Source organism: Achroia grisella, unplaced genomic scaffold, assembly GCF_030625045.1.
Source record: "Achroia grisella isolate CSIRO2021 unplaced genomic scaffold, CSIRO_AGI_Agris_v1 utg558, whole genome shotgun sequence".
NCBI classification, from domain to species: domain Eukaryota; kingdom Metazoa; phylum Arthropoda; class Insecta; order Lepidoptera; family Pyralidae; genus Achroia; species Achroia grisella.
The window spans coordinates 926319-938943 of NW_026712938.1; the positions used below are offsets into that span (position 1 = coordinate 926319).

Genomic DNA, 12625 nt, shown 5'->3' on the forward strand with positions numbered 1-12625 from the left:
ATTGATATGTTGAATGAATATAAACTGCACTTAATGTATTATGTGGTTGTGCGTATATATAACATATAAATATATGTATAACCGTTTTTTTGTAACAAAGATGCTTTATTATAATATAAGATAAGTTCCTATATTTAGTGGTCGCACTTGCAAGTATTTATGCACCGTTTGTAGTTGGACCATACGATGTGACGCATTCATTGCCTCAACGACACGATTTATTTTATTTATAAGTATACCCTACATTTGTCTTGTTTTTTCGTTCAACTCTAAAGTATCGTATAGCATGCTATCTTTAGGTGGGCAATGGTGTCTGAGATACAGGCTAGGCCTAGTTTAGACACTACTGCACTGGACTTGATATTAAATAGTTTTAAGAACTATTGTATATATATGAATTAATATAGACATATAACCTTAGTTAAGTCCTTTTTGTATTTGTTTTTTTTTGCACAATAAAGTTATTGTTATTATTATCCATCCTTCTATTCATCCATATTACAAACTTTCGCGTATAAAAAACACCCAGTCCAATACAAACAGTCATACTCGTGAATGGAATGGTTGGATCGTGCGTGGAATCGAACCCCCGATGATCGGATCTAAGGCAGTGTGTAAAACCGTTAGACCACCGCAACCGTCAATGCCCTATACTATACTTGTTTTTCAGTAAAAATAATGTAAATTGCACAAACTATAGACTTCGTAACGACATATTATGGTTTTTCAACAGCGTGCTTGTATGCTTTTTATAGTCGAGGACTTACGTTTAAACTTTTTATTAAAGTACTTATCTCAGTCATATCATCTCTATTTAGTTTCTTCTCATCCTTAATCTGTATTGAAGGTCGTGAATTTTTGACATGATATGACATCTAAAATTCTAAAAACGTAGTTATAAAGTAATCACTTGTACATTGATTGTATTCACATGACATTTTTTCAATTTTTGCATTACATTGCAATGTTATATTGATCTTACTGTACTTCAATGTAGTAGTTTCATATTTGAATCTCCTTAACTTACCTCCTAATTGAAGTTTGTAGTCGTACTATGTTAATCATTATTCAGAGGCATCAGTTATTTCAATATGTAGAATAATTGATTATGCAGCAGTTCGGTAAATTTGGTCCATTAATAGGCGCTATTGATGAGGGAACCTCGAATGTCAAATTTTTGGTAAATTTATTAAATCTTGTAATTTGTAAATACATATGAAAAAGGATATTTTTCATCTTTGTTTTATTTTACTCAAATTCCAGGTTTTTGCTGCTAATACATCTGAAGTGTTAACATATCACCAAATACCCCTGAAACGTTTTAGTCCGCAGGAAGGATGGGTTGAACAAGACGCTTTAGAGATTCTCAATGCAGTATTGGAATGTATAGAGGTAATGTAAAAGCATATATACCAGCTATTAAGTATTTATATATTCTTTTAACCAATTTTTTTTATTTACAAGTTATTAATTTGTGAGATGTTAATAAGTAAAGCTAATATTTAATTATTTATATTTTTATATATTAATAATATTCCTCATATATTTTTTTAATAACTACTTCAGATTTTTTTAGTTTCCCATTAGTTAACAAATTGGTAGGTTGTCTAATAATCTAATCTAATAAAAAATTGTATATATACATATAACTGGTATCTTATTAAAATCTCTAATTTTAGGTAACAACAGATAACTTAAGAAAATTAGATATAAGCCCAGAAGATGTAGTAGGAATAGGAATTACTAATCAGAGAGAGACTACTATTGTATGGAATTCTGTCACAGGCTTACCACTTTACAGTGCTATAGGTAAGAATATTCAATGTATGAAATAAATAATAACATATTTAAATTTATACTGACTTCACACAAAACATATTTAAAAATTTACAAAAATTGTGTATTATTATTTCAGTGTGGTTAGATGTAAGGACATCAAAAATAGTTGATGAACTAGTTAAAAGAAAGGGACCACAATGTGTGAATGCTGTGTCACAATCCAGTGGTCTTCCATTGTCAACATATTTCACCTCTGTGAAATTAAGGTGGTTGCTTCAAAATGTAACTGCTATCAAAGATGCTGTGGCTGTAGGAGAATGCATGGCTGGCACTGTTGATTCCTGGCTAATATGGGTACTTTCATATTACAAATATATTCTTAATCTTGGAAACTACATCCTTATTACACAATAACTATGGTAATTGTTAGAAACCTGGCATGAAGATAAATAGAATTTTGGTATTATTCTACAATTGTTATTGTCAATACAATAATATATTATACTATTATAATAATAATAATAATCTCAGGACAATTCACACAGCGTCATCTAGACCCAAGTTAAGCTAGCTAAAGCTTGTGTTATGGGTCCTAGACAACTGATACAAATACATAGATATTTTTTTTTTTTTTTCGTAAATACATACATATTATACATAGAAAATACCCAGACCGATACAAACAATCATACTCATGAATACAAATGTTTGTGCCGTGCGAGGAATCGAACCCGCGACCACCGGTTGTAAAGCGGTATGCTAGACCGCTAGACCACCGAGGTCGTATTACTACTATATAATATTACATTATTTTTCAGAACCTCACAGGTGGCAACCGTGGTGGTATACATGCTACAGATGTAACCAATGCATCTCGGACACAGCTCATGTCATTGAAAACTTTGCAATGGGATAAAGGGTTACTGCACTTCTTCGATATACCACAACAAATACTACCAAGGATAAGAAGTTCTGCAGAAATATATGGTTACATCTCAGTAGGATCCCTTCTTGGAGTTCCTATTGCTGGGGTTAGTTACAAGAATTTTATGTGAAGAAGTTACTAATTCTTTCAAGTTAAACTTTCATCACTTACATTTAAAAGATATAAGTAATGAAATTAATGAATTTAAATATTATTACAGTGCTTGGGGGATCAACAAGCTGCATTAGTTGGACAAGGTTGTATGAGATTTGGTCAAGTCAAATGTACCTTTGGAACTGGTTGTTTCCTACTATACAATACAGGTAATAAGGTAATTATATCATAAAATTCGACTAAATATTTTATCTTTTTTAATTATTTATCAATATCAGTGTGATGTTTACAGGTGACTCCATAATACATTCGCAAAATGGTCTTCTCACAACAGTGGCTTATAAACTAGGCCCTGATGCACCACCAGTGTATGCTTTGGAAGGATCTGTGGCAATTGCAGGTAAATATAATTTAAAATCAAATCAAATTCGCCAGTATTTGTTCAGAAAATATAAGTGAACTGTTGAAATGTTTGTAATGTAGGTATTACGTAAAAAAGTGTATGTCCACATATGTACAGATAAATACTAGAATAATCTGAGAGAGATTATTTTAGTATTTATCAGTGCAACAGCATTTGATAAATTATCTGAACATAACATTTTTTGACAGGTGATACTTTACAATGGCTAAAAAATGGCTTAGAAATAATAAATGATGTACAAGATTCTGAAGTAGAAGCATCTGAAGTAAATGATGAGGAAGAAGGTAGTATATGCTTAGTACCAGCTTTTAACGGTTTATATGCACCATATTGGAGAAAAGACGCCAGAGGGTAAATACATTCATAGATTTTTTTTTTCATAATAATCTCAGGACAATTCACAGAGCGCCATCTAGACCCAAGTTAAGCTAGCTAAAGCTTGTGTTATGGGTATTAGATAACTGATACATATATATAGATATTTTTTTTTGTAAATACATACATATTATACAAAGAAAACAACCAGACTGATACAAACAATCATACTCATGAATACAAATGTTTGATGAACCCGTGGACCATTGGTCGCAAAGCGGTGTACCTGCTACTGCTAGACCACCGAGGTCGTCAATACCTATATTATATTATAATAAAAATTTTCATACGCTATTATAATATAATATAGGTATATGTAGTGTTAGTACTGTTAATATTTATATTTATGAGTATTACATTTTTTTTTTAAATAAACAATAGGCATGATGACTGATTTTTAAAAAAAAACTTAAGACTGATAGATAATTACATTTTAAAAAGTACAATTTAAATTTCGCGCAAAAACGCTAGAATAGCAATGGCGTCGTCTGTGACGTCAACCATTCGTAAACACTTGACAAGTGATAACTTTCTAAAGGATATGTAGTCTCTTTCTTTTGGATACCTGGTCATTCAGGTATTCAAGGCAATGTGACTGCAGATAGATTGGCTAGTGAAGCTATTGGGTGCGGCGATGTTTTTCCTTATAAAAATTATAGTCATGATTTGGCGGCTCTGCCTGTCTCTTATCTCCGGGATGCCTGGAATGAGACTTGGCCTATTAGCTGCCAAACCAAGGCCCGACATTACTTTAATATTTAACCCAAAATTCCGGTCAAACCTTGGTTTTATTGTGTTAAGCTTAGCAAACGCGCAACGACATCTCTTATAAGGATGAGATTAGGCCACATGAGTTCACCTTCACATTTGGCTAAATTAAAAATAGTGGACAGTAATGTGTGCGATTGTGGTATAGACGTGGGTGACTTGAATCATATTATTTTAAGTTGTCCTTTATATGATCATTCTATTCTTTTTCAATCCCTCATTTACCTTCAGATTCCTTTACCTACTTCCGTTCCAATATTACTGTTCATGGATAAATTTGAAATATATAATTTTATCTCCATTTTTCTGAGTAGCAACAATATTAAGCTCTAATCATAATATTATTATATTTTAAATATAAGCATTATCTCATTTGGTATCTATTTTCTTATATATAAAACATCATTATATGTATTCAATATTAGCATTAATATTCATTCATAAAACATATAATTTTCAAACATTTATTTCATATCTCTCCTTAACTTCTCTGATCCATATCCCAAAATCCAAAACTATCCTATTCCAAGTCCTATAGTTTCCCAAACTTTGATGTTGGCAAATGCACCATAGTGCCAAGCCATGACAAAAAAAAAAAAAAAAAAGTGATAACTTATAGTAGAGTTATACGTTTGTTTGTTGAAAGTTTTTGAAGATTTAAGCGCAATAATCATGAATCCCAATGTGTATCGATGGTGTGCGGTCCCTCAATGTACTAATACAATAATAAAAACGCAGAAGTTATTTAATTTACAAATAACGCAAAACAACTTTGTGAGAACGTCGCTCGAACGTTTTTATTTAATATTTTACGGCTCTGGATACAAGTCCTTTTTAGCCCAACATATAATACAAAACCTTAAAAAAATATATATAATTTCTTCTCAGTGTTGGAAATAAATTTATATAAACTATGTACAGCGTTGCCATCACGACAATAAAAAAAAATGCTAAACTGTTATTAAAATTTTCCCAAAATTATGCTAATTGTTTTAAAATAATACTAACATTCCTCAAATAAAACATCATTTGTTTACGTACACGTTTTTATTATATCTTTAAAATAAATTTTATTTTATGTTTTATTCAATTATGTTATAGAACAAAATAAATATGGGAGGAAATGCTAGATTTTCTCCCACTCTAATCGGTAATGCTGACTTTAGATAATTTAGGTGGCATATTAACGACTATCAAGCACTGGTAAAATTTTATAGACTAAAATTTCAATTCAAATTACAGTATGCCTTTATTGTATTCTATTTCTATTTCACATCTTATTGTATAAGAAAAAAGGAAGTGAAAAGATGCTGTTGCACATAGCCTATAAACGGTGACTTGAACAAACACCAAAAAGCAAAACAACTAAAATTATGCCAAATCTAGCATAAAATATGTTATGACAACACCGATGTTGTTTACGAATGAGTGACGTCACGCGCCCCGATTGGTATTGGATCTATCATGGTGGATTGTTGTTTAGCATTTTTATTTTTACTAAAATAAATGTAATCTGAAAATAAATGTTTAAATATGAATCAGCCTATCATATAAAATTACATGAAATCCTGTTTTCGGATATTGTTAGATAGTGTCATCATGCCTAATGCCTTAAATATTTCAGGTAGATATTTAATAAAATGTACAGTTATTTTTATTATATCCATAGCTTTTGTATCTTTTTTGCTTCAGAATAATATGCGGGATGACCAATAAAACAAGTCGGCGTCATATAATTCGCGGGGCCCTTGAAGCCGTGTGCCAACAAACGCGTTCCGTGGCCGCCGCCATGGAGGCCGATTGCGCACCGCTGCACCGCCTGCTCGCAGACGGCGGCATGGCGCAGAACTCCGTGCTTATGCAAATGCAAGCTGATGTGCTTGCCGTGCCTGTAGTATGTACTAATTACGTGTCTGTCTTTGTGTGTTTAACACTACATGTATATGCATATATAGTATAAATAATGGAGATGTAACAAAGAAACTTGTTTTATAATACTAGTAATCAATTATATATATTGTCTTTTTCAGATTCGCCCCTTAATGATGGAAAGCACAGCATTAGGGGCGGCGATAGTAGCAGGCCGGGCGTTACGTGTATGGCCCGCGTCTATACCTAGTCCTCCTGCTGATATTTTCCTGCCATCTATAACAAGTGAAGGTACCTAGTTAGATAGATAAAAAGCTTTATTTTTCAAATTTTTACATTATTTACTTTTCTTATGTGACATTACTAAATAAATAAAAAGATAATACTTACATTTCGAATAAATCAAAATTAATAATTTTGTGATAGAATATAATAGATTTTTTCTTTTCGTTAAATATATTAAAAAAATAAAAAAATATTACAGACCGAGAGATTAGACGCGTCAGATGGGAATCGGCTTTAGATCGCTGCATGGGATGGTCAACAAATAACAACGAGGAGGAATGTGCTACTCAGGCTGGTAATTGATTTTGATCTTTATTATAACTTTGTAGAAAATTATATTAGATCATTATTCTGCCGCCTGTTTCATGATCTTTCATCGTATGTCGTGCTATATAACATCCACTGTTGATGAACTGTTTTTTTTTTATGAAGACACCATTACAGTTTTGCTAATAAACAAAGTTTTTGTTTACAGATGAAATAGATAGAACAAATGCTGTTCTTCCACCAGGTCTGTTTTTTTTCTTGGAACTGCACTACTAGTGATCATAGCAGATAAATTAAAAGCGATTTAGTGTGTAGTTATGTAGTACACAATGGGCTCAACCTCAATAGTCATCGTAACATTATTTCCAAAAATTAGTTTGTACGTAAATTAATAATTTATTTTGTAGTGTTGTTATCTGTTGTGATAAATATATAACAAATTATATTACATTAAAATTTTTATTTCAAATCCTTTTCGATATTGTTAGAAGACGAAGTTACCTTGACCTTAAAGCACCATAGCCATCAACCTATACCATGATGCAAATAAACCAAGGGAACTAAATGCAAAAATTCTTATGGAATTTTCTCTGTTGACTTATTTAATAAATAATTCAGCTATTGTTAACTTCTGCAGACAAAATATTACTTACGAAAATTTGACCAATATAGTGATGGGCCATATGCTTGCTTGCTACCACTGCAGTATAAAAAAATCTATTTTCATTATGTATTATTAATATATAAAATGTATTAATTATGACTTATACCTCTTACAAAATTTGTAGATAACAAATTTAATTGTGTAAAACAATGACTTAGTTTTATTATTACACTATTAACTGAAAACAGAGAAAGAGAATAATAAATATCAATAATGAATATTAAATATAGGGACAGTTAATATTACTTAAAAATATCCATTATAAATTAAATTTTATCCCTTTATGACAGCAATGGGCCGTAATTTCACAGTCTTTTTACTTATTCCAGCAGCGTGACATGTATTCACGACGTCTGTAACATTTTTGTATGATTCTGGTGCTTCTTCCATTACTAATTTCGGTGACGCCACGCGGATTGAAATACCCATAGATTCTAACTTTACTAGGACATCTTTGTAATCTATATTTCGTCTAGATTTGGCGCGAGATAATGCCCGCCCCTGTGAAATAAAAATAAATATTTAATTAAAGATATTTCAGGGCCAATAGCATAGACTTTTCTTAAATCTGATAAAGTTTTATTTTGTTGTGATATTATGTCATATTTTGATGATTGATGATATTGTCTGTAACATTATTTGACATTAATTTGGCTTACAAAATAGTCTTAATATTGTCTAATATGTAATTCAGATATTTATTGAAACAGTTTAAATTGTCAAATAGTAAAGTAATATTATTACAGTAACTAAGTTCATAAAACTATTGTTGCCAATGCTGTTCAGATCAAATAAAAACATACACTTGCACCTGAATATTTACATATATAAATAAGGGTTTTGATATACTAAAATATATAATATACTAACAGCTCCATGGCATGTAGATCCAAATGTTTCGGTCATTCCTTGATGGGTGCCAGTCAATACATAGCTGCAAGTTCCCATTGTTCCACCAATGAGAACTGGTTGTCCAGTTAATTGATAATCAACTGGTATAAGAGGGTGGTGAGGAGGGAATGCTCTTGTTGATCCCTAAAAATGGAATAAGAATACATAACATAAATTATTAATTAAACAAGCACAAGTATAACTTATTCCACAAAACATGTGAGGCCACAAAAATAACTTACTTAATTATGAAACTTCAGTTTTGGTGAGTATGTCATGAGTGAGTTTATCATGCTAGATGATATCGAAAAAATATAATTAAATTCAGAACCTCCTTTCAGCAGTCAATTTAATAGACCTAAACCATGAACTTTATTAAATTATGAATATAAAATAATTTTAAACTATCCTTGGGTCAGTTTCTATACCACACCTCGCTCAATTATTAGTAGGGACTAATAATTTCTTTTAATGAAACAAGAATGGTAAATGATACAATTCCCCTAATAAAAAGTAATTATGTTAACCCTTGTCTCTAAACATGAACAGCACCAAAGATAAAATACATACATTGTGATTCCTCTAATGTGTCATGTTATAAATTCTAAGGACATAATACCATGTAATTTTACTAGCAGGACAAATACATGAGAAAGAGTATCAGCATTATTGTATCAATTTTTGTATTAGTTACAATTATAAATAATCTGGTACCTTTCTATGAACAAGTAATGTTTTCACTTTGCCATCTACAACATGTTCTTCCATTTTGGCAATATTATGTGATACATCATATATAACATGCATATCTAAATCATCAGGAGCCATTTTAAACTGTTTGGCAAATGCTTGTCGAGTTAAGAAAGTCATGGAACTGCGATTCACCCAAGCAAAGTTAGCAGCAGCAGCCATTGATTTTAAATAGTCTTGACCTTCTACAGAATTAATTCTTGCACAAGCTAACTGCCTGTCATTTGTCTCAATATTATCTCTCTTCATAGCTTTTTCCATTTGTACTAATGCATCAGTTGCTACTTGATGGCCAAATCCCCTACTACCTGAATGAATCATAACACAAACTTGACCAACTCTTTCCAAACCCATTTTACCAGCTGCATATTTATCATAAATCTCATCAACTACTTGTATTTCAGCATAGTGGTTACCAGCACCTAATGTACCAAGTTGGGGCAGTCCTCTCTTTTTAGCTCTAAGGCTAACTTTAGAAGGATCAGCATTTAACATACGTCCATATTCTTCACAATGTTCTTTATCTTCGGCCCATACATAACCTTCTCTCAGAGACCAGTCCATTCCCATTTCTAAAGCTTCTTCCATATCACGGGCATTCATAGGAATAATTCCTTTTGAACCTACTCCCACAGGAATATGATCAAAAAGGCTTTGAGTTAATTGTTCCTGAAAGTTTTATAATGAATATAATAAATAGAAATTAAATAAGTATCTGGCACCTTTCTAACAATAATAGAATTGTATTAGTAATTATGAGAATAATTTAAGTGTATTACTGTTTCTTATCAAGACTTGAATCACAAATTCAAATACAAAAATTTTCTGCTTTAAAATATGATGTTAAATGGCACTAAATAATAAAAATATGTATAAGAATGAAAATATTCTCATACCTTGAAGACTAGAAATCCTGTCTAACCATATGAGAATTCTCATATTAGTCAAAAAAGCTTTCTAATAGCATGAAATATGATATATATGTATATAATATTACTGTAAAGATAAAAATGTCTCTCATTTACAAAGCTTGAAAGTTACCTTGATTTGATTAACCATTGTAAGGTTATTAAAATAGTTATTATATATTAAGAATATGATTTGTTATAAGTATTCATGCATTGGTATTATTACTACAATCATTTGTATAAACTTTGTAATCGGTATTTTAAATGTGATTTTATACCTTAATTGGCTGAACATCTTTTTCATGTAAGTTTGTCCTTAAAAGACGTACACCACAGTTGATATCAAAGCCTACACCACCAGGAGACACAATTGATTTTGGATCTGACATATCAAAAGCTGCCATATTTCCTGAAAACCATATACAATTTCAACTTTTCTTTATAAAAATTATTATATATACTCGCTTTGTCTGAACAATTTACATGAACAAATATTGATTTACTAAATTATTTACATGTATAATTTACATTACACATGTAAATAATTTTGTAATGTTGCTGTCACTGTAAAATGTTGGTAAAAAAATCAATATTTTACACCTCTGTAATCTAATGTACTAGCACACTGCCTGTTCGGTTCGATTCTTCAAATAGTATAGTATAGTAGTAGTAGTTACGATAGCTTATTATAAGACAGCAAATACAAGCATTTAAATAAATACCTATAGCAAAACCATATCCAGAATGAACATCTGGTAGGCCTACAGACCGGCCAACTATTCCCGGCAATGCTGCTACGTTTGCGATCTGTTTTACGCCGGGTAGAAACCCTCCCGTCATACCAGGCCTACAAGAATTTTTTAATTCATCTAACATGAGTTTTTCAAGAGTATTGTTCACATAAAATACTCCTTCAACATTCATGTTAGGTTGGAAACCTTTCTTGATCCTCCAACAATAGGGATTGATCTTCTCTAGATACTTTAATTCTGCGTTATATTCTCTGACCACCATTTTATTATTTTTATGTAGATTCAATGTATATCTTAATTTCACTATATACACTTATAAATTAAATATATAATTAATAAATATGACAAAATTTAAAAATATATATATCAGTCAAGCAAGCCGATTAAGAACCACAGAGGCCACAGAACCACTAATATTCTTCCGGAATCATCACAGAGTACTAAAGCTAAATTGTAGGCTTCTGTAGTGTGGAGAACGCAGTTTGAAATACCGCGTAATGTCTGTAGGATTATAACTTATTAAACAGCGTATTATAACTTTAGAATAAGCTGTATCATCTTATTAAAAAATGTTGAACATTTTATTCTTTATTTTGTATTCTGTCCTCTCTATCTTTAGTATTTGTCCATTCCCAAAAAGATGAAAAAAAGCGTAAAATTCTTTGGTTGCCATGTTGGTAATACTCTAAAACTGTCAAAAACTACCAACAGAACAGAATCAATTTGTTTCGTAATCTATCTGAAAAATAGAATTGATTATTTTCGTAATTTGGTGGTAATTTAGTACTTCGGAAAAGAAAGTAGTTTATAATATTTATTATCACCAATGGCTGCCATAATTAAATTCCGGCACATGCCCGTAGTACAAAGATGCGTCTGGAACCACATGAACAGAACATCTAGAAATATTTCTACGTCTAAAAAAAATAGTGATACAGCAACAACTACTTGTGATACTAGTGAAAAAGACAAAAACTGGGTGAGCTACGGATTCGACTACACCAGTAAGGACGAAGATACAAATGCACATCACGCCTCTTTCTTTTTCTCCGTATCATTGTGTTTGGTTTTTGGTGGTTTCTTATGGGCCTATTCTCCTGATGTACACATGAGAGATTGGGCACAACGTGAGGCATTTTTGGAATTACGCCGTCGTGAGAGAGCTGGTCTGCCACCTATCGATCCTAATTTCATTAACCCAAAATCAATTAAACTACCCTCAGAATCGGAATTAGCTGATGTTGAAATTATTATTTAATTCACATTGAACAATGTTCCCGAAATATGAACATCGATTCATATCCGACACTTTGTAGTATAAATAAAATGACTGTTTCAAAAAACAAAAAGGATATATGGCACAGTTTTGCATTTGGACAACTGAAACTCCATGTCGAAATGATCATGCATTAAAGATCAATGTTACGTGAAGTTAAGTGGTGCTGTCAAACAATGAAGCTATCAGCTTCAGTTGCTAGAAAGAGATGGGACTGGGTCATCAATCATACAGAAACAAAGTCCTGAAAAAAAATTATAGTCCATCTATATAAGTTAAATATCATTCATTCTTCTCAGTTTGGTAGGACCACATCATAAGCATGTACCATATCTTCTTTTTTCGGTTGTATTTACATCCTCCATGATTATTTATATTTTGGATTGACATGGACTCATTTTGTATCAATTGTTTTCAATTACAATTTAGAAACTGCTGGAATTAATTAGTACAGTTATTTCAATAATATTATATTATTATTGTATATAAATTATCTAAATAGGTAAAATAAATAAAACTAATATGTACATAATTATATCTTTTATTTTGTAAAATTTATACTTTATTTATTTATATGT

At 31.2% G+C, this 12625-nt stretch overlaps 3 protein-coding genes across 3 annotated transcripts; 2 read left to right on the top strand and 1 right to left on the bottom strand.

The window, feature by feature from the left end:
* The first annotated feature begins 1058 nt into the window (after positions 1–1058).
* On the top strand, positions 1059–7194 carry LOC131848459 (glycerol kinase-like). Its single transcript, XM_059198332.1, has 12 exons — positions 1059–1180; positions 1264–1392; positions 1680–1809; positions 1916–2133; positions 2598–2810; positions 2925–3027; positions 3111–3218; positions 3431–3593; positions 6078–6279; positions 6416–6545; positions 6739–6834; positions 7015–7194. The coding sequence occupies exons 1-12, from the start codon at positions 1109–1111 to the stop codon at positions 7080–7082; spliced, it is 1632 nt and encodes a 543-aa protein (XP_059054315.1). The 5' UTR covers positions 1059–1108; the 3' UTR covers positions 7083–7194.
* Positions 7195–7621: 427 nt separating this feature from the next.
* On the bottom strand, positions 7622–11183 carry LOC131848460 (RNA-splicing ligase RtcB homolog). The gene is made up of 5 exons (XM_059198333.1): positions 10742–11183; positions 10298–10428; positions 9076–9780; positions 8341–8505; positions 7622–7971 (listed from the first exon to the last, which is right to left on the bottom strand). The coding sequence occupies exons 1-5, from the start codon at positions 11031–11033 to the stop codon at positions 7744–7746; spliced, it is 1521 nt and encodes a 506-aa protein (XP_059054316.1). The 5' UTR covers positions 11034–11183; the 3' UTR covers positions 7622–7743.
* A 265-nt stretch (positions 11184–11448) lies between these two features.
* LOC131848467 (NADH dehydrogenase [ubiquinone] 1 beta subcomplex subunit 11, mitochondrial) lies at positions 11449–12530 on the top strand. The gene has a single exon (XM_059198343.1). It carries the CDS (start codon positions 11598–11600, stop codon positions 12027–12029), a length of 432 nt encoding a protein of 143 aa, XP_059054326.1. The 5' UTR covers positions 11449–11597; the 3' UTR covers positions 12030–12530.
* Positions 12531–12625: the final 95 nt, after the last annotated feature.